This window comes from Coregonus lavaretus, assembly GCF_964263955.1.
Source record: "Coregonus lavaretus genome assembly, contig: HAP1_SCAFFOLD_4973, whole genome shotgun sequence".
NCBI lineage: Eukaryota > Metazoa > Chordata > Actinopteri > Salmoniformes > Salmonidae > Coregonus > Coregonus lavaretus.
In genome coordinates this window covers 3,890-29,476 of record NW_028166525.1, presented here as the reverse complement: position 1 = coordinate 29,476, position 25,587 = coordinate 3,890, and the positions used below count along the sequence as shown (strand labels likewise).

At 47.1% G+C, this 25,587-nt stretch overlaps 1 protein-coding gene across 1 annotated transcript in view; it reads left to right on the top strand.

The window, feature by feature from the left end:
* Positions 1 to 23,814, top strand: part of LOC311114603 (protein TANC2-like) — a gene marked incomplete at both ends in the record, with an annotated part of 34,037 nt that extends 10,223 nt beyond the window's left edge. The window contains 14 exons of the mRNA XM_084189841.1: positions 1,310 to 1,541; positions 3,308 to 3,477; positions 4,379 to 4,657; positions 4,823 to 4,990; positions 5,190 to 5,350; positions 9,384 to 9,492; positions 9,598 to 9,720; positions 12,838 to 13,074; positions 14,243 to 14,431; positions 14,721 to 14,814; positions 22,695 to 22,828; positions 22,943 to 23,066; positions 23,273 to 23,448; positions 23,682 to 23,814. Coding sequence (XP_084045967.1) covers positions 1,310 to 1,541; positions 3,308 to 3,477; positions 4,379 to 4,657; positions 4,823 to 4,990; positions 5,190 to 5,350; positions 9,384 to 9,492; positions 9,598 to 9,720; positions 12,838 to 13,074; positions 14,243 to 14,431; positions 14,721 to 14,814; positions 22,695 to 22,828; positions 22,943 to 23,066; positions 23,273 to 23,448; positions 23,682 to 23,814 — 2,329 coding nt within the window. The remainder of the gene's footprint in view (positions 1 to 1,309; positions 1,542 to 3,307; positions 3,478 to 4,378; positions 4,658 to 4,822; positions 4,991 to 5,189; positions 5,351 to 9,383; positions 9,493 to 9,597; positions 9,721 to 12,837; positions 13,075 to 14,242; positions 14,432 to 14,720; positions 14,815 to 22,694; positions 22,829 to 22,942; positions 23,067 to 23,272; positions 23,449 to 23,681) is intronic.
* Between the last annotated feature and the right edge of the window lie 1,773 nt (positions 23,815 to 25,587).

Sequence of the window (25,587 nt, the reverse complement as noted above, 5' to 3'; positions counted from 1 at the left end):
TCCCACCATAAACCATGGAGGAGGAGGTGTTATGGTGTGGGGGTGCTTTGCTGGTGACACTGTCTGTGATTTATTTAGAATTCAAGGCACACTTAACCAGCATGGCTACCACAGCATTCTGCAGGGATACGCCATCCCATCTGGTTTGGGCTTAGTGGGACTATCATTTGTTTTTCAACAGGACAATGACCCAACACACCTCCAGGCTTTGTAAGGGCTATTTTACCAAGAAGGAGAGTGATGGAGTGCTGCATCAGATGACCTGGCCTCCACAATCCCCCGAACCTCAACCCAATTGAGTTGGTTTGGGATGAGTCGGATTGCAGAGTGAAGGAAAAGCAGCCAACAAGTGTCAGCATATGTGGGAACTCCTTCAAGACTGTTGGAAAAGCATTCCAGGTGAAGCTGGTTGAGAGAATGCCAAGAGTGTGCAAAGCTGTCATCAAGGCAAAGGGTGTCTATATTTGAATCTCAAATATAAAATATATTTTGATTTATTTAACACATTTTTGGTTACTACATGATTCCATATGTGTTATTTCATAGTTTTGATGTCTTCACTATTATTCTACAATGTAGGAAATAGTAAAAATAAAGGAAAACCCTTGAATGAGTAGGTGTGTCCAAACCTTTGACTGGTACTGTATTCCTGCAGAAAGCCATTTCCCAGCCAAACTATAGTATTAAATGTTGTTAACTTGATGATAACTCCCTCTTTTCTGCCTTTGTTTTAAGCCCTAGTTGTGAATTAGCATTCTATAAATTGGTTATTTCCTTCCTGCTGTTGCCTTGGTGAAACAGAGGAACAGAGTCATGTTCCCGAGCAGGACACACCTGGCAAAGCTTTCTAACCTCTTTCTTTTTCTCTCCTTTTTCATGGCCTCTTTTCTTTGTGTTATTTGTTTGTGGCAGTTGATTGAGATTGAGACTCATTATTACACTGAGATTATTCATCTGTATTGTGATGATAATCATAGAAACGTTTGACTCCTCTGGATGTCCGTCTAAACATGCAATTAAACAGACACTCATTGACATTTAGCTTTTCTCAACTGCAGGGAGCTCTGAATTATTTAATAGCTTAAAAGTGAAACGAGACGTAGAATGCTTAATTACCCTGCAATCATCCACCATGAACTTGTTGACTCACTCCCAATTGAGTTGTAGCAGCTCTGGTTTATAAAACCCGATTCCCATTGACATAGAAAACAGGGATGTGTTCATTAAGCACCAATCCAATTTGTAAGTCGCTCTGGATAAGAACGTCTGCTAAATGACTTAAATGTCTCCCCCGCTCTATCGCCCCCAGGTGGTGGCGTACCACTACTGCCAGGCAGACAATGCCTACACGTGCCTGGTGCCGGAGTTTGTCCACAACGTGGCAGCGTTGCTGTGTCGCTCACCGCAGCTCATCGCCTACAGAGAGCTGCTGCTCAGGGAGCCACACCTACAGAGCATGCTCAGTCTGCGCTCCTGTGTTCAGGATCCCCTGGCCTCCTTCAGAAGAGGAGTTCTAGAACCCCTGGATGCCCTCTACAAAGGTGATACAACTCTCTGCTCCTATTATACAACCTTAGATAACTATCATAGATAACTCTACTAGGAGTTCTAGGACCCCTGGATGTTCTCTACAAAGGTGAGTTCTGGTCTGCATCGCAAATGGCACCTTATTCCCTATATAGTGCACTCTTTTTGACCAGAGCCCATAGGCCCTGGTTAAAAGTATTGCCCTATATAGGGAATCTCTGGTCAAAAGTAGAACACTATATAGGGAATAGGGTGCCATTTGGGGGTCACACCTAGAACCCCTGAATGCCCTCTACAAAGGTGATACAACTATCTCTACTCCTCGTGACGCAGTCTCCGCTCACATTGATTATACTATGGACATGATCCTCAAAACATACACTACATGCCCAAAAGTATGTGGACTCCTGCTTGTCAAACATCTCATTCCAAAATCATGGGCATTAATATGGAGTTTGCTGCTATAGGATTATCCAAACCCTTTGCTGCTATAACAGCCTCTACTCTTCTGGGAAGGCTTTCCACTAGATGTTGGAACATTGCTGCTGGGACTTGCTTCCATTCAGCCACAAGAGCATTAGTGAGGTCGGGCACTGATATTGGGCGATTAGGCCTGACTCGAAGTCGGCGTTCCAATTCATCCCAAAGGTGTTTGATGGGGTCGAGGTCAGGGCTCTGTGCAGGCAAGTCAAGTTCTTCCACACTGATCTCGACAAACCATTTCTGTATGGACCTCGCTTTGTGCACGAAGGCATTGTCATGCTGAAACAGGAAAGGGCATCAGGCAAGTCAAGTTCTTCCACACTGATCTCGACAAACCATTTCTGTATGGACCTCGCTTTGTGCACGAAGGCATTGTCATGCTGAAACAGGAAAGGGCCTTCCCCAAACTGTTGCCACAAAGTTGGAAGCACAGAATCGTCTAGAATGTCATTGTATGCTGTAGCGTTAAGATTTCCCTTCACTGGAACTAAGGGGCCTAGCCCGAACCATGAAAAACAGCCACAGACCATTATTCCTCCTCCACCAAACTTTACAGTTGGCACTATGCATTCGGGCAGGTAGCGTTCTCCTGGCACCCGCCAAACCCAGATGTGTCTGTCCGACAACCAGATGGTGAAGCGTGATCTCATCACTCCAGAGAACGCGTTTCCACTGCTCCAGAGTCCAATGGCGGCGAGCTTTACACCACTTCAGCCGACGCTTGGCATTGCGCATGGTGAACTTAGGCTTGTGTGCAGCTGCTCGGCCATGGAAACCCATTTCATGAAGCTCCCAATGAACAGTTGTTGTGCTGATGTTGCTTCCAGAGGCAGTTTGGAACTCGGTAGTGAGTGTTGCAACTGAGGACAGACAATTTTTACGTGCTACGCGCTTGAGCACTCGGCAGTCCCGTTCTTTGTGCTTGTGTGGCCTACCACTTCACGACTAAGCCGTTGTTGCTCCTAGATGTTTCCACTTCACAATAACAGCACATACAGTTGACCGGGGCAGCTCTAGCAGGGCAGAAATTTTGCAAACTGACTTGTTGCAAAGGTGGCATCCTATGACGGTGCCACATTGAAAGTCACTGAGGTCTTCAGTAAGGTCATTCTACTGCCAATGTTTGTCTATGGAGATGAAATAGCCTAATCCACTAATTTGAAGGGGTGTCCACATACTTTTGTATATATAGTGTATGTATTCTTGATTTTAGCAATAAAGGTCTGAGTACGTTAGGCAGAATATGTGCAGTCAGATTTTTTGGTCAATATTGACTATTTTCTCTGTGTGTTTTCAGAGAGGAAGATCGCCTCTGAAGAAGACTTGGTCATCCTGATAGATGGGCTAAATGAGGCAGAGTTCCACAAGCCTGACTACGGAGACACCATTGTCTCGTTCCTCAGCAAAACCATCAGCTTGTTTCCCCACTGGCTCAAACTGGTGGTCACTGTCAGGACCACATTGCAGGTAGACACATTAGATGCATTACAGTCCTCTACTGCTCTAATAAGAGGCCATTCAAAATAAACAAGATTAACACTAGCTAGGTTGCTATCCAATTGGCGAAAGGTTTTCATGCGAATATTCTAGAATCCGCATAAAGAAAATATGCATATTTTCCTACCAGTGGTGTGTTGCCACCAAATGGACTTGTTGCTGATAAAAGTCAGTGTGTGATGACGTAGCACAAAATGTACTTTTTTTTGTTTCCACCGCCATTTTGCGCAATATTAATTTTACAGACAAAAAAATCCCACCAGGTCGAATGAACAAATTATCTGTCGGCATTTATAAAATTGTACCGAAACTTCCTGTTTCCATCACAGCTGTGATTTTTTTTTTTATAGGGTGTGACTTTATTTGCATAAAAACTGGATGGAAACGTGGATCCAAAAAATTATAATTTTCTTTTGATAGAGTTGTCAATAGATTGACATCAGTGGAAGATCCAAAATATAGCTTCTATATCTCGTTCCACTATCTACCTCTCTTTCCCTCCCGCCTTGTTTTCTTCTTCAACCCCTTCATCCTCCTCTCTCCTCTCTTCTCTCCTCCTCCTCTCTTCTCTCTCTCTCTCCTCCTCTCTCTCCTCTCTTCTCTCTCTCTCTCCTCCTCCTCTCTTCTCTCTCTCTCTCCTCCTCCTCTCTCCTCTCTTCTCTCTCTCCATTCTCCTCTCTCTCCTCTCTCCTCTCTCTCTCCTCTCTCTCTCCTCTCTCCTCTCCTCTCTCCTCTCTCCTCTCTCTCTCCTCTTTCCTCTCTCCTCTCTCTCTCCTCTCTCCTCCTTCTCTCTCTCTCTCTCTCTCTCCTCCTCCTCCTCCTCCTCCTCCTCCTCCTTCTCCCTCTCCCCTCCCCTACTTCCCTCCTATAGGAGATCACCAAGCTGCTCCCATTCCACCGTATCTCTGTGGATGGTCTGGAGGAGAACGATGCTATAGACCAGGACTTACAGGGTTACATCCTCCACCGCATCCACAGCAGTCCTGAGATACAGAACAACATCTCTCTCAATGGCAAGATGGACAATACCACCTTCGGCAAGCTCTCCGCCCACCTCAAGGCCCTCAGCCAGGGCTCCTATCTGTACCTCAAACTCACCTTTGACCTTATAGAGAAGGGGTACCTGGTCCTCAAGAGCTCCAGCTACAAGGTCAGCCTGCCATTTACACAATGTTGTATTGCCTTAGTTTTATTCTTGTCTTATTCATTTTAGTCTTTTAATTATGTGCCATTTTATTGCTCTCCCTATCTAAGAAATGTGCAATAATAATGACCGACCGATGGATTGATTGACTGATTGATTCATTGATCCCAGGTGGTGCCTGTCAATCTGGTTGAGGTGTACCTGCTGCAGTGCAACATGCGTTTCCCTACCCAGTCGTCCTTCGAACGGGCCCTCCCCCTACTCAACGTGGCCGTGGCATCCCTCCACCCCCTCACTGACGAACAGATCTACCAGGCTATCAATGCTGGCTCCCTGCAGGCAAATACACTTATTACTCAGACAGGAAACTGTTAGCATTTCCTATAGGAAAACATGTCACACTTAGCCACCATGCTAACACTAGCTGTATACCGGATAGCAACAATAGTGCCGGTGAAGAAGAACAGCCTTAGCAAAGCATCTGGGCATGTGCACAGCTAACAAACTAACTTTCTTGGTTTCACCCTCTTTGCTGCAGGGTACGCTGGACTGGGAGGACTTCACACAGCGCGTAGACAACCTGGCCATGTTCCTGGTCAAGAGGAGGGACGGGACCAGGATGTTTGTTCACCCATCGTTCAGAGAGTGGCTGATCTGGAGGGAGGAGGGGGAGAAGACCAAGTTCCTCTGTGACCCCAGGTCAGGGGGTGGATGTGTCTGTTGGGGTGTGGGGGGAGGGGGGGGGGGGGGGATTCAACCAGGATTTCCGGTAATCATTCAACCAGGATTTCTGGTAATCATTCAACCAGGATTTCTGGTAATCATTCGACCAGGATTTCTGGTAATCATTCGACCAGGATTTCTGGTAATCATTCGACCAGGATTTCCGGTAATCATTCGACCAGGATTTCCGGTAATCATTCGACCAGGATTTCCGGTAATCATTCGACCAGGATTTCCGGTAATCATTCGACCAGGATTTCTGGTAATCATTCGACCAGGATTTCCGGTAATCATTCGACCAGGATTTCTGGTAATCATTCGAACAGGATTTCTGGAAAACCTGAGAATTTGGGGAAAGCTACTGGCACCGTAGTCTTCTTGGAGTTACCGTATCTTGGAAACTGGTCTCTCTCTAGCTAATGGCTAGTGACAATGTACATGATGTGTGTGTGGTATGGTACAGTCATGGTCTGACCTACAGTATGTGTAGCCCTTTACACTCGTACGGGTTGACAATGGCAGATTAGGACACTGATAAACGCCTAAATTGGAACACAGTAACATGCCATAATGAGGTCAGAGCTCAGTGGCTGTACGGTAACATGCTATACATGAGGTCAGAGCTCAGTGGCTGTACAGTAACATGCTATAATGACCTCAGAGCTCAGTGACTATACAGTAACATGCTATAATGAGGTCAGAGCTCAGTGGCTGTACAGTAACATGCTATAATGAGGTCAGAGCTCAGTGGCTGTACAGTAACATGCTATAATGAGGTCAGAGCTCAGTGGCTGTACAGTAACATGCTATAATACAGTAACATGCTATAATGAGGTCAGAGCTCAGTGGCTGTACAGTAACATGCTATAATACAGTAACATGCTATAATGACGTCAGAGCTCAGTGGCTGTACAGTAACATGCTATACATGACGTCAGAGCTCAGTGGCTGTACAGTAACATGCTATTATAGATGAGGTCAGAGCTCACGGTCTCCTCTTTACAGCTCTGTATGGGTTTTGACTGACAGCCGTTCTGAGCTTGAGCACCGTGCACGGCAAGAAGTTGCCCCCATCCCTCCCGCTAATTGGGCAACTTTTGCAATTATTTTGTTGTCTTATTGAGGGAAATTATGTAAATTAAGAGGACTCTATATATTTTGAAAGATGAGACTTTGAGGATTATAATAAATACCGCTTTGATGTCATACAGGCAAGCCAAACGCCCGTGAGTCCAAATGTGCACTTCACATTTCCATTACATAAAACTAATGTAATATACACTGAGAACATGGAAAGAACACATGGAAAGAACACCTGCTCTTTCCATGACATACACTGACCAGATGAATCCAGGTGAAAGCTATTTTCCCTTATTGATGTCACTTGTTAAATCCACTTCAATCAGTGTAGATGAAGGGGAGGAGACAGGTTAAAGAACGATTTTTAAGCTTGGAGACAATTGAGATTGTGTATGTGTGCCATTCAGAGGGTGAATGGGCAAGACAAAAGATTTAAGTGCCTTTGAACGGGGTATGGTAGTAGTTGCCAGGCGCACCGGTTTGTGTGAAGAACTGCAACGCTGCTGGGTTTTTCACACACAACAGTTTCCCGTGTGTATCAAGAATGGTCCACCACCAAAAGGACATCCAGCCAAGTTGACACAACTGTGGGAAGCATTGGAGTCAACATGGGCCAACATCCCTGTAGTATGCTTTTGACACCTTGTAGAGTCCATGCCCCAACTAATTAAAGCTTTCCTGAGGGCAAAAGGAGGGGGGTGCAACACAATATTAGGAAGGTGTTCCTAATGTTTTGTACACTCAGTGTACAGCGTCAATGTTTATGATCACTATGTTTTATGTAGTTACAAGATGACATGACATTATACCCTGGATTGTCCTGAACATAATGAGCCTATGTTTGTTGTATTGTGAAGAAGATTAGCCGCGGACCACGCATCTGAATGCATTCATGACTCCATTCTATGCGCACCAAAATTACAATCTGCTTCTCTGAATTGCCTTGTGAAAGCCTAACACTGTAGTATGGTATTTTATAACTTATCTAGTCATGTTGGCAATAGAACAGGCTTTCAAATGATGCCCACCTGACCCAGATTGTGATTTATAATGGACCGTTTTTGTATTGCGTAAACAACAACAGTAATTGTGTGATGGCGGGGATGCAGGGCTGTGTTCCAAACAAAACAACTACAAGTGTGCTTGCTCTAGTTCCTCAACAGCACAGCTAGGAGAGCTAAAAAAAAAGCACCTTATAGTTGAAGACTCTTCTTTGAGTCATAAAAGTGCATAGAAATGACTTAGGAACTGAGCACACTTTGGAGAGGTGTGTGGCCACTTGGAGACACCAGTTAGTCCTCTCATTCAAACCCTTGTCATTTATTTGTCTTATGTTGCACAGACCCCACATTTTATAGGAATATTCTTATCAGTTACTGAATGTATCCCAGAATATTTTCACAAACAAATGTGGCGAATAGTACAGTAAATGTAAAATGCTTTGGATTCAGTCTTGTGTCAGTTGAACTGTTGTGTCCTCACCTTAAGTCTAATTTTCCCATAATCTCCAAACTGTTTCCTTTTAATTGGCACCATGGTTATGAATATGCTTTCCATATTTCTTCTGTAAGATTTTTATTTATTTAGCCCTATACATATAGGCCAATTTCTACGAGTTTAAAGGGTTAATGAAATGAAGTGTATTTTGACAGTGAAGCCAGCTAAAAGTGTGGTACCACTTTATTAGGAGTGTCCCAAATAGATGCTTTGTAGATTTGTCAACTAACTGTCAACAACATTACAACTATCTACTAACCCTAACTCTAACTATCTACTAACTCTAACCCAACGATCTACTAACCCTAACTAACTCTAACCCTAACTATCTACTAACCCTAACCCTAACTATCTACTAACCCTAACTCTAACTATCTACTAACCCTAACCCTAACTATCTACTAACTCTAACCCTAACAATCTACTAACTCTAACCCTATCTACTAACCCTAACCCTAACTATCTGCTAACCCTAACCCTAACTATCTACTAACTCTAACCCTAACTATCTACTAACCTTAACCCTAACTATCTACTAACCCTAACTCTAACTATCTACTAACTCTAACCCTAACTATCTACTAACCCTAACTCTATCTACTAACCCTAACCCTAAATATCTACTAACTCTAACCCTAACTATCTTCTAACCCTAACTATCTACTAACTCTAACCCTAACTATCTACTAACCCTAACCCTAACTATCTACTAACCCTAACTCTAACTATCTATTAACTCTAACCCTAACTATCTACTAACTCTAACTCTAACTATCTACTAACCCTAACCCTAATCCTAACTATCTACTAACTCTAACTATCTACTAACTCTAACCCTAACTATCTACTAACTCTAACCCTAACTATCTACTAACCCTAACCCTAACTATCCACTAACCCTAACTCTAACTATCTACTAACCCTAACTATCTACTAACTCTAACCCTAACTATCTACTAACCCTAACTCTATCTACTAACCCTAACCCTAACTATCTACTAACTCTAACCCTAACTATCTACTAACTCTAACCCTAACTATCTACTAACCCTAACTCTAACTATCTACTAACCCTAACCCTAACCCTAACTATCTACTAACTCTAACCCTAACTATATACTAACTCTAACTATCTACTAACTCTAACCCAAACTATCTACTAACCCTAACCCTAACTATCTACTAACCCTAACTCTAACTATCTACTAACCCTAACCCTAACTATCTACTAACTCTAACCCTAACTATCTAATAACTCTAATCCTAACTATCTACTACCTCTAACCCTAACTATCTACTAACTCTAACCCTAACTATCTACTAACTCTAACCCTAACTATCTACTAACTCTAACCCTAACTATCTACTAACTCTAACCCTAACCCTAATATTTTGTGCAGTAGCTCATGGTGTTCCTCCTGTCTCTCTGTAGGAGTGGCCACACCCTGCTAGCCTTCTGGTTCTCTCGCCAGGAGACCAAGCTGAACCGACAGCAGACCATCGAACTGGGACACCACATCCTCAAAGCACACATCTTCAAGGTTCACCTAACCACACTCTACCTGCCTACAGACACACACACACCTTCCTATGCACACAGCACAACTCAAATCAGTGACAGCTCAAATTATGTCTTTATATTTCAGGGCCTAAGCAAGAAGGTTGGGGTTTCCTCGTCCATCCTCCAGGGGCTGTGGATTTCGTACAGCACAGATGGACTGTCCACTGCCCTGTCCTCACTCAGAAACCTCTACACTCCTAACATCAAGGTAACTTACTGCTTTACCCTCTACACTCCTAACATCAAGGTACTGCTTTACCCTCTACACTCCTAACATCAAGGTACTGCTTTACCCTCTACACTCCTAACATCAAGGTACTGCTTTACCCTCTACACTCCTAATATCAAGGTACTGCTTTACCCTCTACACTCCTAACATCAAGGTACTGCTTTACCCTCTACACTCCTAACATCAAGGTACTGCTTTACCCTCAACACTCCTAACATCAAGGTATTGCTTTACCCTCAACACTCCTAACATCAAGGTACTGCTTTACCCTCTACACTCCTAACATCAACGTACTACTTTAACCTCTACACTCCTAACATTAAGGTACTGCTTTACCCTCAACACTCCTAACATCAAGGTACTGCTTTACCCTCTACACTCCTATCATCAAGGTAATTTACTGCTTTACCCTTTACACTCCTAACATCAAGGTACTGCTTTACCCTCTACACTCCTAACATCAAGGTACTGCTTTACCCTCGACACTCCTAACATCAAGGTACTGCTTTACCCTCTACACTCCTAACATCAAGGTACTGCTTTAACCTCTACACTCCTAACATCAAGGTACTGCTTTAACCTCTACACTACTAACATCAAGGTACTGCTTTACCCTCGACACTCCTAACATCAAGGTACTGCTTTAACCTCTACACTCCTAACATCAAGGTACTGCTTTACCATCGACACTCCTAACATCAAGGTACTGCTTTACCCTCTACACTCCTAACATCAAAGTACTGCTTTACCCTCTACACTCCTAACATCAAGGTTCTGCTTTACCCTCTACACTCCTAACATCAAGGTTCTGCTTTACCCTCTACACTCCTAACATCAAAGTACTGCTTTACCCTCTACACTCCTAACATCAAGGTTCTGCTTTACCCTCTACACTCCTAACATCAAGGTATTGATTTACCCTCAACACTCCTAACATCAAGGTAACTTACTGCTTTACCCTCTACACTCCTAACATCAAGGTAACTTACTGCTTTACCCTCTACACTCCTAACATCAAGGTACTGCTTTACCCTCTACACTCCTAACATCAAGGTACTGCTTTACCCTCGACACTCCTAACATCAAGGTACTGCTTTACCCTCTACACTCCTAACATCAAGGTACTGCTTTACCCTCTACACTCCTAACATCAAGGTACTGCTTTACCCTCGACACTCCTAACATCAAGTTACTGCTTTACCCTCTACACTCCTAACATCAAGGTACTGCTTTACCCTCAACACTCCTAACATCAAGGTACTGCTTTACCCTCTACACTCCTAACATCAAAGTACTGCTTTACCCTCTACACTCCTAACATCAAGGTACTGCTTTACCCTCTACACTCCTAACATCAAGGTACTGCTTTACCCTCTACACTCCTAACATCAAGGTACTGCTTTACCCTCTACACTCCTAACATCAAGGTACTGCTTAACCCTCTACACTCCTAACATCACGGTACTGCTTTACCCTCTACACTCCTAACATCAAGGTACTGCTTTACCCTCTACACTCCTAACATCAATGTAACTTACTGCTTTACCCTTGACACTCCTAACATCAAGGTACTGCTTTACCCTCTATGCTCCTAACGTCAAGGTACTGCTTTACCCTCTACACTCCTAACATCAAGGTACTGCTTTACCCTCTACACTCCTAACATCAATGTACTGCTTTACCCTCTACACTCCTAACATCAAGGTACTGCTTTACCCTCGACACTCCTAACATCAAGGTACTGCTTTACCCTCGACACTCCTAACATCAAGGTACTGCTTTACCCTCGACACTCCTAACATCAAGGTACTGCTTTACCCTCTACACTCCTATCATCAAGGTAACTTACTGCTTTACCCTCGAGACTCCTAACATCAAGGTACTGCTTAACCCTCTACACTCCTAACATCAAGGTACTGCTTTACCCTCGACACTCCTAACATCGAGGTAATTTACTGCTTTACCCTCAACACTCCTAACATCAATGTAACTTACTGCTTTACCCTCTACACTCCTAACATCAAGGTAATTTACTGCTTTACCCTAGAGACTACTAACATCAAGGTACTGCTTTACCCTCTACACTCCTAACATCAAGGTACTGCTTTACCCTCTAAACTCCTAACATCAAGGTACTGCTTTACCCTCGAGACTCCTAACATCAAGGTACTGCTTTACCCTCTACACTCCTAACATCAAGGTACTGCTTTACCCTCTAAACTCCTAACATCAAGGTACTGCTTTACCCTCTACACTCCTAACATCAAGGTACTGCTTTACCCTCGAGACTCCTAACATCAAGGTACTGCTTTACCCTCGACACTCCTAACATCAAGGTACTGCTTTACCCTCGAGACTCCTAACATCATGGTACTGCTTTACCCTCTACCCTCCTAACATCAAGGTACTGCTTTACCCTCGAGACTCCTAACATCAAGGTACTGCTTTACCCTCGAGACTCCTAACATCAAGGTACTGCTTTACCCTCTACACTCCTAACATCAAGGTACTGCTTTACCCTCTACACTCCTAACATCAAGGTACTGCTTTACCCTCTACACTCCTAACATCAAAGTACTGCTTTACCCTCTACACTCCTAACATCAAGGTTCTGCTTTACCCTCTAAACTCCTAACATCAAGGTACTGCTTTACCCTCGAGACTCCTAACATCAAGGTACTGCTTTACCCTCTACACTCCTAACATCAAAGTACTGCTTTACCCTCTACACTCCTAACATCAAGGTACTGCTTTACCCTCTAAACTCCTAACATCAAGGTACTGCTTTACCCTCGACACTCCTAACATCAAGGTACTGCTTTACCCTCTACTCTCCTAACATCAAGGTACTGCTTTACCCTTGACACTCCTAACAACAAGGTACTGCTTTACCCTCTACACTCCTAACATCAAGGTACTGCTTTACCCTTGACACTTCTAACATCAAGGTAACTTACTGCTTTGCCCAACCAACTCCATTGTATTCCAAACCAGGTTCATCGTCTGAAGGGCTGTTCCTACTGATAAATGAAATGTACTTTCTCTACAGTTGTTTTTCTCTGTCTATAACACTGTGTAAAATCTGTGTGTGCCCAGGTGAGCCGGTTGCTGATGCTCGGCGGTGCCAACGTGAACTACCGGACGGAGGTGTTGAACAATGCCCCGGTGCTGTGTGTGCATGCCCACCTGGGTTACATAGATATGGTGGAGCTGCTGTTGGAGTATGGGGCCTCTGTAGACCAGCCCTCTGAGAGCCTTCTCACCCCACTGGGCTATGCTGCCTCCGGGGGACACATGGCTATAGTCACCACACTGTGTCTAAGAAGAGCCAAGGTGAGAGGGGAAGAGGAGGGAGAGAGCGAGAGAGAGAAGGGTGAGGAGGGAGAGAGGGGGAGGGAAGAGAGAGAGGAGGGAGAGAGGGGGGGGAAGAGAGAGAAAAGTGAGAGGGAAGAGAGACGGGGGAGGGAAGAGGGAGAGAGGGAAGAGCGAGAGAGGAGTGGTGGTAGAGGGAGGGGAGGGAAGAGAGAGAGGGGAGAGGAGGGAGAGGGAGGGGAGAGAGGAGGGAGAGAGGGGGAGGGAAGAGAGAGAGGGGAGGAAAGAGAGAGGGGAGAGGAGGGAGAGTGGAGGGAGGGAAGAGAGAGAGGGGAGGAAAGAGAGAGGGGAGAGGAGGGAGGGAAGAGAGAGAGGGGAGAGGGATGGGAGAGGAAGAAGAGGGTGGAGGGAAGAGAAAGGGGAGAGGAGGCAGAGAGGGGGAGGGAAGAGAGAGAGCAGAGAGGAGGGAGAGAGGGGGAGGGATGAGGGGAGAGGAGGGAGAGAGGGGGAGGGAAGAGAGAGCAGAGAGGAGGGAGAGAGGGGGAATGGAAGAGAGAGGGGGGGGTGGGAAGAGGGAGAGATGGGGGAGAGGAGGGAGAGAGAGGGGAGGGAAGAAATAGAGAGTGGAGAGGAGGGAGAGAGGGGGAGGGAAGAGAGAGAGGGGAGACAGAAGAGGGAGAGAGGGGGAGAGGGAAGAGCGAGAGAGGGGAGAGGAGGGAGAGAGGGGGATGGAAGAGAGAGGGGAGAGAGGGAGGGAGCTAGAGGGGGGAGAGGAAGAGAGAGAGAGGGGAGAGGAGAGAGAGGGGTAGGGAAGAGAGAGAGGAGGGAGAGAGGGGGAGGAAAGAAAGAGAGAGGGGAGAGGGAAGAGAGGAGAGGAGGGGGGAGAGGAGGGAGAGGGGTAGGGAAGAGAGAGAGGAGAAGGAGAGAGGGGGAGGAAAGAAAGAGAGAGGGGAGAGGGAAGAGAGGAGAGGAGGGGGGAGAGGAGGGAGAGAGGGGGAGGGAAGAGAGAGAGGAGAGAGGGGGGAGGGAAAAGAAAGAGAAGGAGACAGAGTATGTTTGTAGATTAATCTCTATCTTAATCTTTATCTATCTTCTGAGGACGAATGGGGATTGACCAACTTTGTGTGTGCTTGCATATGTGCTTCTGTGTGTGTGTGAATTGTGTGTGTGTGTGTGTGTCCATCAACAGGTGGACCACCTAGATAAGAATAGTCAGTGTGCCGTGGTGCATGCAGCTCTCAGGGGCCAGATGGAGGTCGTCAAGTTCCTCATCCAGTGGGACTGGGCCATGGGACAACCACAACAACAACGAGCCTTCAGCAAGAGCCACGCCGTCCAGCAAGCCCTCATCGCTGCAGCTAGCATGGGATACACAGAGGTAGGCCTTTCCTCACTGAGAATCTCCTTACCTGGGGATACTGTAGCTTCGTCATTTATCCTCTGCTCTTCTCCTGCTGTCAGCATAATGCTAGGCACCAACCTCACTTACTCAGCTGACAGTTTTCTACAGCTAGGAATAAGTATTTTATTTTTTAGACTTCTGGGTAATTTCCCTGCAGTTCAACTCTCTGCGATCCTACCAGTATTGCATGCCACTCACAATAACAATTGATTTTTCAGTTTTTTGTGTTTTTTGGAGGTGTAAAATGTATCGTTATTTCCACCAGATTGTGTCCTACCTGCTGGACCTACCAGAGAAGGATGAGGAGGAGGTGGAACGAGCTCAGATTAACAACTTTGACACCCTGTGGGGAGAGACAGGTACGCTACAGCCTCTCGTTATGTGCTTGTTAAAAAGGTCTTCAGATATAGTCCGCAGCCTTGTGGAGATTTCGGCCTACATCAAGCGTTAACCAGCGATAGCCGACATCTGCATAGCTGATGTTTTGGTGCTGTCATAGATGGAACTGTCAAATCGGTGAGCAGCTGCTCTTGTTTAATTTCACCAAGCCACACCCATCTCACTCACGTTAGAAGTTCAGAAGGACAAAGTTAGGCTATATAGAAATAATGATGCTGAAATTAAACATCATTAAACAAAATATTGAGGATTTATATCATCGTAATGGAGGTGTAGATTATGCCAGGTGCCGCTTGTGAATTTGAGTGCTCTGCAGTTCCACCTCCGACACTGTCAAAACAACTGCTATGCGGATGTCGGCTAAAGCGTATCTGATTGAATCTGACATTGCTGTTTCCTTAGGGGGAATCATTATGCGTCAGTTGAATTTTAAGCCGATGCTTAGTCTGGGCTAAGCTGAGATGTGGATGGATGTCATGATTGCTTAGACATACTGTAGGACGGGATGCTTGCTGTACGTGTTTACTATAGGAGTTTAGATCACTACACACAGAGAGAGAGAAGGAGCGAGAGGGAGAGAGAGAGAGAGAGAGAGAGAGAGAGAGACAATAAGTCTACCATCAAACCATTCTATTAATGCCACATAATACAGTCATTGTTTCATTCTGCAGTCTAGCCTACTAGCTATCTATAGCTATATACAGTATTTACTTGTAGCCTATTTATATTAAACATTGGAACTCAGAATCCGGTCTCATCACTCATAGGCTTACCAGTGTTCACAGAAGGGGGGTCGCTTTCATGAGCGCTGCTGGGCCTCAGGCAGTCATCAGCTTAGTTTTCTGGGAGAGGAGGAGGAGAAAGAGGGCGGTACTCTCACTAGAGGAACTGTCACTATTCTGGAGGGGAGGAGAAGGAGGGCGGTACTCTCACTGGAGGAACTGTCACTATTCTGGAGGAGAGGAGGAGGAGTTAACTCTCACTAGAGGAACTGTCACTATTCTGGAGGAGAGGAGAAGGAGGGACTCTCACTGGAGGAAATGTCACTATTCTGGAGGAGAGGAGAAGGAGGGCGATACTCTCACTAGAGGAACTGTCACTATTCTGGAGGAGAGGAGAAAGAGGGCGGTACTCTCACTAGAGGAACTGTCACTATTCTGGAGGGGAGGAGAAGGAGGTACTCTCACTGGAGGAACTGTCACTATTCTGGAGGAGAGGAGAAGGAGGGCGGTACTCTCACTAGAGGAACTGTCACTATTCTGGAGGAGAGGAGAAGGAGGACTGTCACTCACTAGAGGAACTGTCACTATTCTGGAGGGGAGGAGAAGGAGGGCGGTACTCTCACTGGAGGAACTGTCACTATTCTGGAGGAGAGGAGAAGGAGGGACTCTCACTGGAGGAAATGTCAGTGTTCTGGAGGAGAGGAGAAGGAGGGACTCTCACTAGAGGAACTGTCACTATTCTGGAGGAGAGGAGAAAGAGGGCGGAACTCTCACTAGAGGAACTGTCACTATTCTGGAGGAGAGGAGAAGGAGGGCGGTACTCTCACTAGAGGAACTGTCACTATTCTGGAGGGGAGGAGAAGGAGGGCGGTACTCTCACTGGAGGAACTGTCACTATTCTGGAGGAGAGGAGAAGGAGGGCGGTACTCTCACTGGAGGAACTGTCACTATTCTGGAGGGGAGGAGAAAGAGGGCGGAACTCTCACTGGAGGAACTGTCACTATTCATGAGGAGAGGAGATGGAGGTACTCTCACTAGAGGATCTGTCACTATTCTGGAGGAGAAGAGGAGGGCGGTACTCTCACTGGAGGAACTGTCAGTATTCTGGAGGAGAGGTGAAGGAGGTTGGTACCCTCACTATAGAAACTGTCACTATTCTGGAGGAGAAAGAGGGCGGAACTCTCACTGGAGGAACTGTCACTATTCATGAGGAGAGGAGATGGAGGTACTCTCACTAGAGGAACTGTCACTATTCTGGAGGAGAGGAGAAGGAGGGCGGAACTCTCACTGGAGGAACTGTCACTATTCATGAGGAGAGGAGATGGAGGTACTCTCTCTAGAGGAACTGTCACTATTCTGTGGGGGAGGAGAAGGAGGGACTCTGACTAGAGAAACTGTCACTTTTCTGGAGGAGAGGAGAAGGAGGACTGTCACTCACTAGAGGAACTGTCACTATTCTGGAGGAGAGGAGAAGGAGGGCGGTACTCTCACTAGAGGATCTGTCACTATTCTGGAGGAGAAGAGGAGGGCGGTACTCTCACTGGAGGACCTGTCAGTATTCTGGAGGAGAGGTGAAGGAGGGCGGTACTCTCACTAGTTGAACTGTCACTGTTCTGAAGGGGAGGAGAAGGAGGACTGTCACTCACTAGAGGAACTGTCACTATTCTGGAGGAGAGGAGAAGGAGGGCGGTACTCTCACTAGAGGATCTGTCACTATTCTGGAGGGGAGGAGATGGAGGTACTCTCACTGGAGGAAATGTCAGTGTTTTGGAGGAGAGGAGAAGGAGGGCGGTACTCTCACTAGAGGAACTGTCATTATTCTGGAGGGGAGGAGAAGGAGGGCCTCTCACTAGAGGAACTGTCACTATTCTGGAGGAGTTGAGAAGGAGGGCAGTATTCTCAATATTGAAACTGTCACTATTATGGAGGAGAGGAGAAGGAGGGCGGTACTCTCACTAGAGGAACTGTCACTATTCTGGAGGGGAGGAGAAAGAGAGCGGAACTCTCACTGGAGGAACTGTCACTATTCATGAGGAGAGGAGATGGAGGTACTCTCACTAGAGGAACTGTCAGTATTCTGGAGGAGTTGAGAAGGAGGGCAGTATTCTCAATATTGAAACTGTCACTATTCTGGAGGGGAGGAGAAGGAGGGACTCTGACTAGAGGAACTGTCACTTTTCTGGAGGAGAGGAGAAGGAGGACTGTCACTCACTGGAGGACCTGTCAGTATTCTGGAGGAGAGGTCAAGGAGGGCGGTACTCTCACTAGAGGAACTGTCACTATTCTGGAGGAGAGGAGAAGGAGGTACTCTCACTAGAGGAACTGTCACTATTCTGGAGGAGAGGAGAAGGAGGTACTCTCACTAGAGGAACTGTCACTATTCTGGAGGGGAGGAGAAGGAGGACTGTCACTCACTAGAGGAACTGTCACTATTCTGGAGGAGAGGAGGAGGAGTTAACTCTCACTAGAGGAACTGTCACTATTCTGGAGGAGAGGAGAAGGAGGGACTCTCACTGGAGGAAATGTCAGTGTTCTGGAGGAGAGGAGAAGGAGGGCGATACTCTCACTAGAGGAACTGTCACTATTCTGGAGGGGAGGAGAAGGAGGTACTCTCACTGGAGGAACTGTCACTATTCTGGAGGAGAGGAGAAGGAGGGCGGTACTCTCACTAGAGGAACTGTCACTATTCTGGAGGAGAGGAGAAGGAGGTTACTCTCACTAGAGGAACTGTCACTATTCTGGAGGAGAGCAGAAGGAGGACTGTCACTCACTAGAGGAACTATCACTATTCTGGAGGGGAGGAGAAGGAGGGCGGTACTCTCACTGGAGGAACTGTCACTATTCTGGAGGAGAGGAGAGGGAGGGACTCTCACTGGAGGAAATGTCAGTGTTCTGGAGGAGAGGAGAAGGAGGGACTCTCACTAGAGGAACTGTCACTATTCTGGAGGAGAGGAGAAGGAGGGCGGTACTCTCACTGGAGGAACTGTCACTATTCTGGAGGGAGGAGAAGGAGGGCAGTACTCTCACTAGAGGAACTGTCACTATTCTGGAGGAGAGGAGAAGGAGGGCGGTACTCTCACTGGAGGAACTGTCACTATTCTGGAGGGGAGGAGAAAGAGGGCGGAACTCTCACTGGAGGAACTGTCACTATTCATGAGGAGAGGAGATGGAGGTACTCTCACTAGAGGATCTGTCACTATTCTGGAGGGGAGGAGAAGGAGGGACTCTGACTAGAGAAACTGTCACTTTTCTGGAGGAGAGGAGAAGGAGGACTGTCACTCACTAGAGGAACTGTCACTATTCTGGAGGAGAGGAGAAGGAGGGCGGTACTCTCAATAGAGGATCTGTCACTATTTTGGAGGAGAAGAGGAAGGCGGTACTCTCACTGGAGGACCTGTCAGTATTCTGGAGGAGAGGTGAAGGAGGGCGGTACTCTCACTAGTTGAACTGTCACTATTCTGAAGGGGAGGAGAAGGAGGACTGTCACTCACTAGAGGAACTGTCACTATTCTGGAGGAGAGGAGAAGGAGGGCGGTACTCTCACTAGAGGATCTGTCACTATTCTGGAGGGGAGGAGAAGGAGGTACTCTCTTTGGAGGAAATGTCAGTGTTCTGGAGGAGAGGAGAAGGAGGGCGGTACTCTCACTAGAGGAACTGTCATTATTCTGGAGGGGAGGAGAAGGAGGGACTCTCACTGGAGGAACTGTCACTATTCTGGAGGAGTTGAGAAGGAGGGCAGTATTCTCAATATTGAAACTGTCACTATTACGCAGGAGAGGAGAAGGAGGGCGGTACTCTCACTATAGAAACTGTCACTATTCTGGAGGAGAAAGAGGGCGGAACTCTCACTGGAGGAACTGTCACTATTCATGAGGAGAGGAGATGGAGGTACTCTCACTAGAGGAACTGTCACTATTCTGGAGGAGAAGAGGAGGAGGTACTCTCACTAGAGGAACTGTCAGTATTCTGGAGGAGTTGAGAAGGAGGGCAGTATTCTCAATATTGAAACTGTCACTATTCTGGAGGGGAGGAGAAGGAGGGACTCTGACTAGAGGAACTGTCACTTTTCTGGAGGAGAGGAGAAGGAGGACTGTCACTCACTGGAGGACCTGTCAGTATTCTGGAGGAGAGGTGAAGGAGGGCGGTACTCTCACTAGAGGAACTGTCACTATTCTGGAGGAGAGGAGAAGGAGGTACTCTCACTAGAGGAACTGTCACTATTCTGGAGGGGAGGAGAAGGAGGACTGTCACTCACTAGAGGAACTGTCACTATTCTGGAGGAGAGGAGAAGGAGGGCGGTACTCTCACTAGAGGAACTGTCACTATTCTGGAGGAGAGGAGAAGGAGGGTGGTACTCTCACTAGAGGAACTGTCACTATTCCGGAGGAGAGGAGAAGGAGGGCGGTACTCTCACTAGAGGAACTGTCACTATTCTGGAGGAGAGGAGAAGGAGGACTGTCACTCACTAGAGGAACTGTCACTATTCTGGAGGGGAGGAGAAGGAGGGACTCTGACTAGAGGAACTGTCACTATTCTGGAGGAGAGGAGAAGGAGGACTGTCACTCACTAGAGGAACTGTCACTATTCTGGAGGAGAGGAGAAGGAGGGCGGTACTCTCACTAGATGAACTGTCACTATTCTGGAGGGGAGGAGAATGAGGTACTCTCACTAGAGGAACTGTCACTATTCTGGAGGAGAGGAGAAGGAGGGCGGTACTCTCACTGGAGGAACTGTCACTATTCTGGAGGGGAGGAGAAGGAGGGACTCTGACTAGAGGAACTGTCACTATTCTGGAGGAGAGGAGAAGGAGGACTGTCACTCACTAGATGAACTGTCACTATTCTGGAGGGGAGGAGAATGAGGTACTCTCACTAGAGGAACTGTCACTATTCTGGAGGAGAGGAGAAGGAGGGCGGTACTCTCACTGGAGGAACTGTCACTATTCTGGAGGGGAGGAGAAGGAGGGCGGTACCCTCACTAGATGAACTGTCACTATTCTGGAGGAGAGGAGAAGGAGGGACTCTCACTAGAGGAACTGTCACTATTCTGGAGTGGAGGAGAAGGAGGACTGTCACTCACTAGAGGAACTTTCACTATTCTGGAGGAGAGGAGAAGGAGGACGCTATTCTCACTTGAGGAACTGTCATTATTCTGGAGGAGTTGAGAAGGAGTTAACTCTCACTAGAGGAACTGTCACTATTCTGGAGGAGAGGAGAAGGAGGACTGTCACTCACTAGAGGAACTGTCACTATTCTGGAGGAAAGGAGAAGGACGACTGTCACTCACTAGAGGAACTGTCACTATTCTGGAGGAGAGGAGAAGGAGGACTGTCACTCACTAGAGGAACTGTCACTATTCTGGAGGAGAGGAGAAGGAGGTACTCTCACTAGAGGAACTGTCACTATTCTGGAGGAGAGTAGAAGGAGGACTGTCACTCTCACTAGAGGAACTGTCACTATTCTGGAGGAGAGTAGAAGGAGGACTGTCACTCTCACTAGAGGAACTGTCACTATTCTGGAGGAGAGGAGAAGGAGGAGGAGCTAGTCCTCTGTCATTGCCGAGCCGGGGCAGTGAGGTCTCTGTCTGGACTGGGAGGTTGCTAGTGCTATCTGCGTCATAACTAGGCCTACTAGCTTCCACCTGCCATGGTGTTTCATCAGTCGAGGATGAGGTGGTAGCTTTGCTGATGTGGTTATTTTCGGTAATTGATCAGATAAAGCTTTTTTAGGGTGTTTTTATGCACCACTTGGTCTTACCTTTTGTTTATCAATCTTGAACACCCATTCACCCTCCATCCCAGTCCCACCTGAACAGCCCACTCACTCTCCATCCCAGTCCCACCTGAACAGCCCACTCACTCTCCATCCCAGTCCCACCTGAACAGCCCACTCACTCCCCATCCCTGTCCCACCTGAACAGCCCACTCACTCTCCATCCCAGTCCCACCTGAGTAGCCCACTCACTCTCCATCCCAGTCCCACCTGAACAGCCCACTCACTCTCCATCCCAGTCCCACCTGAACAGCCCACTCATTCTCCATCCTAGTCCCACCTGAACAGCCCACTCACTCTCCATCCCTGTCCCACCTGAACAGCCCACTCACTCTCCATCCCAGTCCCACCTGAACAGCCCACTCATTCTCCATCCCAGTCCCACCTGAACAGCCCACTCATTCTCCATCCTAGTCCCATCTGAACAGCCCACTCATTCTCCATCCCAGTCCCACCTGAACAGCCCACTCATTCTCATCCTAGTCCCACCTGAACAGCCCACTCATTCTCCATCCTAGTCCCACCTGAACAACCCACTCATTTTCATCTTAGTCCCACCTGAACAGCCCACTCATTCTCCATCCCAGTCCCACCTGAACAGCCCACTCACTCTCCATCCCAGTCCCACATTGAACAGCCCACTCATTCTCCATCCCAGTCCCACCTGAACAGCCCACTCACTCTCCATCCCAGTCCCACCTGAACAGCCCACTCACTCTCCATCCCAGTCCCACCTGAACAGCCCACTCACTCTCCATCCCAGTCCCACCTGAACAGCCCACTCACTCTCCATCCCAGTCCCACCTGAACAGCCCACTCACTCTCCATCCCAGTCCCACCTGAACAGCCCACTCACTCTCCAGCCCAGTCCCACCTGAACAGCCCACTCACTCTCCATCCTAATCCCACCTGAACAGCCCACTCACTCTCCATCCCAGTCCCATCTGATTCACCTAACTTTTGAACTTCATAGCCAATTAGGTGAGGAGGCTAAGGCGGGCTGCTGCAGGCACAGCTGGGAAATAGGCTAATTAGATGCATGAAAATCTATATTATTATTATTAAAAACTACACTGAGAGTGCAAAACATTAGGAACACCTGCTTGTATGACATCAAAGCGGTATTTATTATACAATGTTTTGTCCAGTCAGTGTATAACTCCTGTATGTTGTGTTGTATAATACATGTCCCTGTGTTTCCTTAGGATCCACTTCCTATACAATCTGCATACTAACACATGACAAACACACAATAACTGTCAGTCTTAGAATGATCAAGTGTAAAAAATGGAAAAGACTGTTGTATACAGTGGGTGATCCCTGTGTGTCCCTCTCCTCTTCCTGTAGCTCTGACGGCAGCATCGGGCCGGGGGAAGCTAGACGTCTGCAGGCTGCTGCTGGAGCAGGGAGCAGCAGTGGCTCAGTCCAACAGACGAGGCATCTTACCCCTGTTCAGTGCTGTCCGACAGGGAAACTGGCAGGTGAGACTGTTTTTGACCCAAACACTTCATCAGACGAAGAGAGATCAAACGGCCATGTTGACAGAAACAGGCTGTTGTGTGCTAGATGGTGACGATAGTGTTGTCCTCTCTCAGATCGTGGACCTTCTCGTGACTCATGGAGCGGACGTGAACCTGGCAGACAAGCAGAGCCGAACCCCTCTGATGATGGCTGCATCAGAGGGTCACCTGGTCACTGTGGAGTTCCTACTGGCACATGGTGAGGGTCAGGAGGAGACAACAACATCCACTCATTCCATTTACGTTATCTGTGACCTGCTGTCCATTATAAACCGCAAACTCTCAAGAACCCTTTTTTCATCCTTATTTTGTTAAACACAATCCCCAAAGCATTGACAGTACTTTATTTTACCAATTGACCTTTGACTCCCAATGCTGACCTCTAACACCTGACCCCTCTGCCAGGTGCGTCCTTGCCTCTGATGGACAAGGAGGGGTTAACGGCTCTGAGCTGGGCGTGTATGAAGGGACACCTGCCCGTGGTGCGCTGTCTGGTGGAGCGGGGGGCTGCTACGGACCATGCTGATAAGAACGGACGCACGCCCCTCGACCTGGCCGCCTTCTACGGGGACTCAGAGATGGTGAGTGGACGTACAACATTAAGAACAAAATGTGTTCAAGTATACTGTATGTTCAAGTATAGTTATATTTGTGTATATTTTGCTAGCAGTAACTCTCCCTTAATGGTAGTACCATCCTATGATCCTACTCTGATGAAGATCATTTTAATTACTACATTTCTCCCTCCTCTTCACTGTCCTCTCTCCTCCCCCCTGTTCTCCCTCCTCCCCCCGTCTGCTGTCTGTCCTCTCAGGTCCAGTTCTTAGTGGACCAGGGGGCGATGATAGAGCATGTGGACTACAGTGGGATGCGTCCTCTGGACCGGGCCGTGGGCTGCAGGAACACCTCTGTGGTGGTCGCCCTGCTCAAGAATGGAGCCAAGATAGGTATGGAGAATGGACTTAGTGTTAGACTGGAGGCCAATAGATTTTGGGCAGGGGCTGTCCCAAATGTCACCCAATGGGCCCTGGTCAAAAGTGGTGCACTGTGGGGAATAGGGTGCCATTCGAGTCGCAGCCAGGATTTGTATGTAGACAGTGAATGAAATACCTCTCCTGGAAAATAACCCCCTTCTCTCCATAGTGCAACAGTTTGGATATTTTGACTGTGGAAAATTGGAGATAAAAAATGACACTTGACTATCTGATGTTGAGACACAATTCATAGACTATCCATGCTGCAGTAGTTTGACACAGCAATACAGAATCTGCGTCCTAAATGGCAACCTATTTCTTATATAGTGCACTACTATTGACCAGAAGTCAATATACAGAATACTGGGCCATTTGGGACGCAACTTGTTACGGTCTCTTTGGAGCTGAGCTAACAGCTGAACCCCACTGCTGCTGATGATGAACCATACTGCAGCTCTTCTCTGTTCTCTCTGGCTAGTCACTCAGACCTGTAGATCTCTGTGTTGTTCTGCTGTTACCCCCTGTAGTCTTTCTCTGTTCTCTCTGGCTAGTCACTCCTCAGATCTGTAGATCTCTGTGTTGTTCTGCTGTTACCCCCTGTAGTCTTTCTCTGTTCTCTCTGGCTAGTCACTCCTCAGACCTGTAGATCTCTGTGTTGTTCTGCTGTTACCCCCTGTAGTCTTTCTCTGTTCTCTCTGGCTAGTCACTCATCAGATCTGTAGATCTCTGTGTTGTTCTGCTGTTACCTCCTGTAGTCTTTCTCTGTTCTCTCTGGCTAGTCACTCCTCAGATCTGTAGATCTCTGTGTTGTTCTGCTATACCTCCTGTAGTCTTTCTCTGTTCTCTCTGGCTAGTCACTCCTCAGATCTGTAGATCTCTGTGTTGTTTTTCTGTTACCTCCTGTAGTCTTTCTCTGTTCTCTCTGGCTAGTCACTCCTCAGATCTGTAGATCTCTGTGTTGTTCTGCTGTTACCCCCTGTAGTCTTTCTCTGTTCTCTCTGGCTAGTCACTCCTCAGATCTGTAGATCTCTGTGTTGTTCTGCTGTCATCCCCCTGTAGTCTTTCTCTGTTCTCTCTGGCTAGTCACTCCTCAGATCTGTAGATCTCTGTGTTGTTCTGCTGTCATCCCCCTGTAGTCTTTCTCTGTCCTCTCTGGCTAGTCACTCATCAGATCTGTAGATCTCTGTGTTGTTCTTCTGTCACCCCCTGTTGTCTTTCTCTGTTCTCTCTGGCTAGTCACTCATCAGATCTGTAGATCTCTGTGTTGTTCTTCTGTCACCCCCTGTTGTCTTTCTCTGTTCTCTCTGTCTAGTCACTCCTCAGATCTGTAGATCTCTGTGTTGTTCTGCTGTTACCTCCTGTAGTCTTTCTCTGTTCTCTCTGGCTAGTCACTCCTCAGATCTGTAGATCTCTGTGTTGTTCTGCTGTTACCTCCTGTAGTCTTTCTCTGTTCTCTCTGGCTAGTCACTCCTCAGATCTGTAGATCTCTGTGTTGTTCTGCTGTTACCTCCTGTAGTCTTTCTCTGTCCTCTCTGGCTAGTCACTCCTCAGATCTGTAGATCTCTGTGTTGTTCTGCTGTCATCCCCCTGTAGTCTTTCTCTGTTCTCTCTGGCTAGTCACACCTCAGATCTGTAGATCTCTGTGTTTTTCTGCTGTTTCCCCCTGTAGTCTTTCTCTGTTCTCTCTGGCTAGTCACTCAGATCTGTATATCTCTGTGTTGTTCTGCTGTTACCCCCTGTATTCTT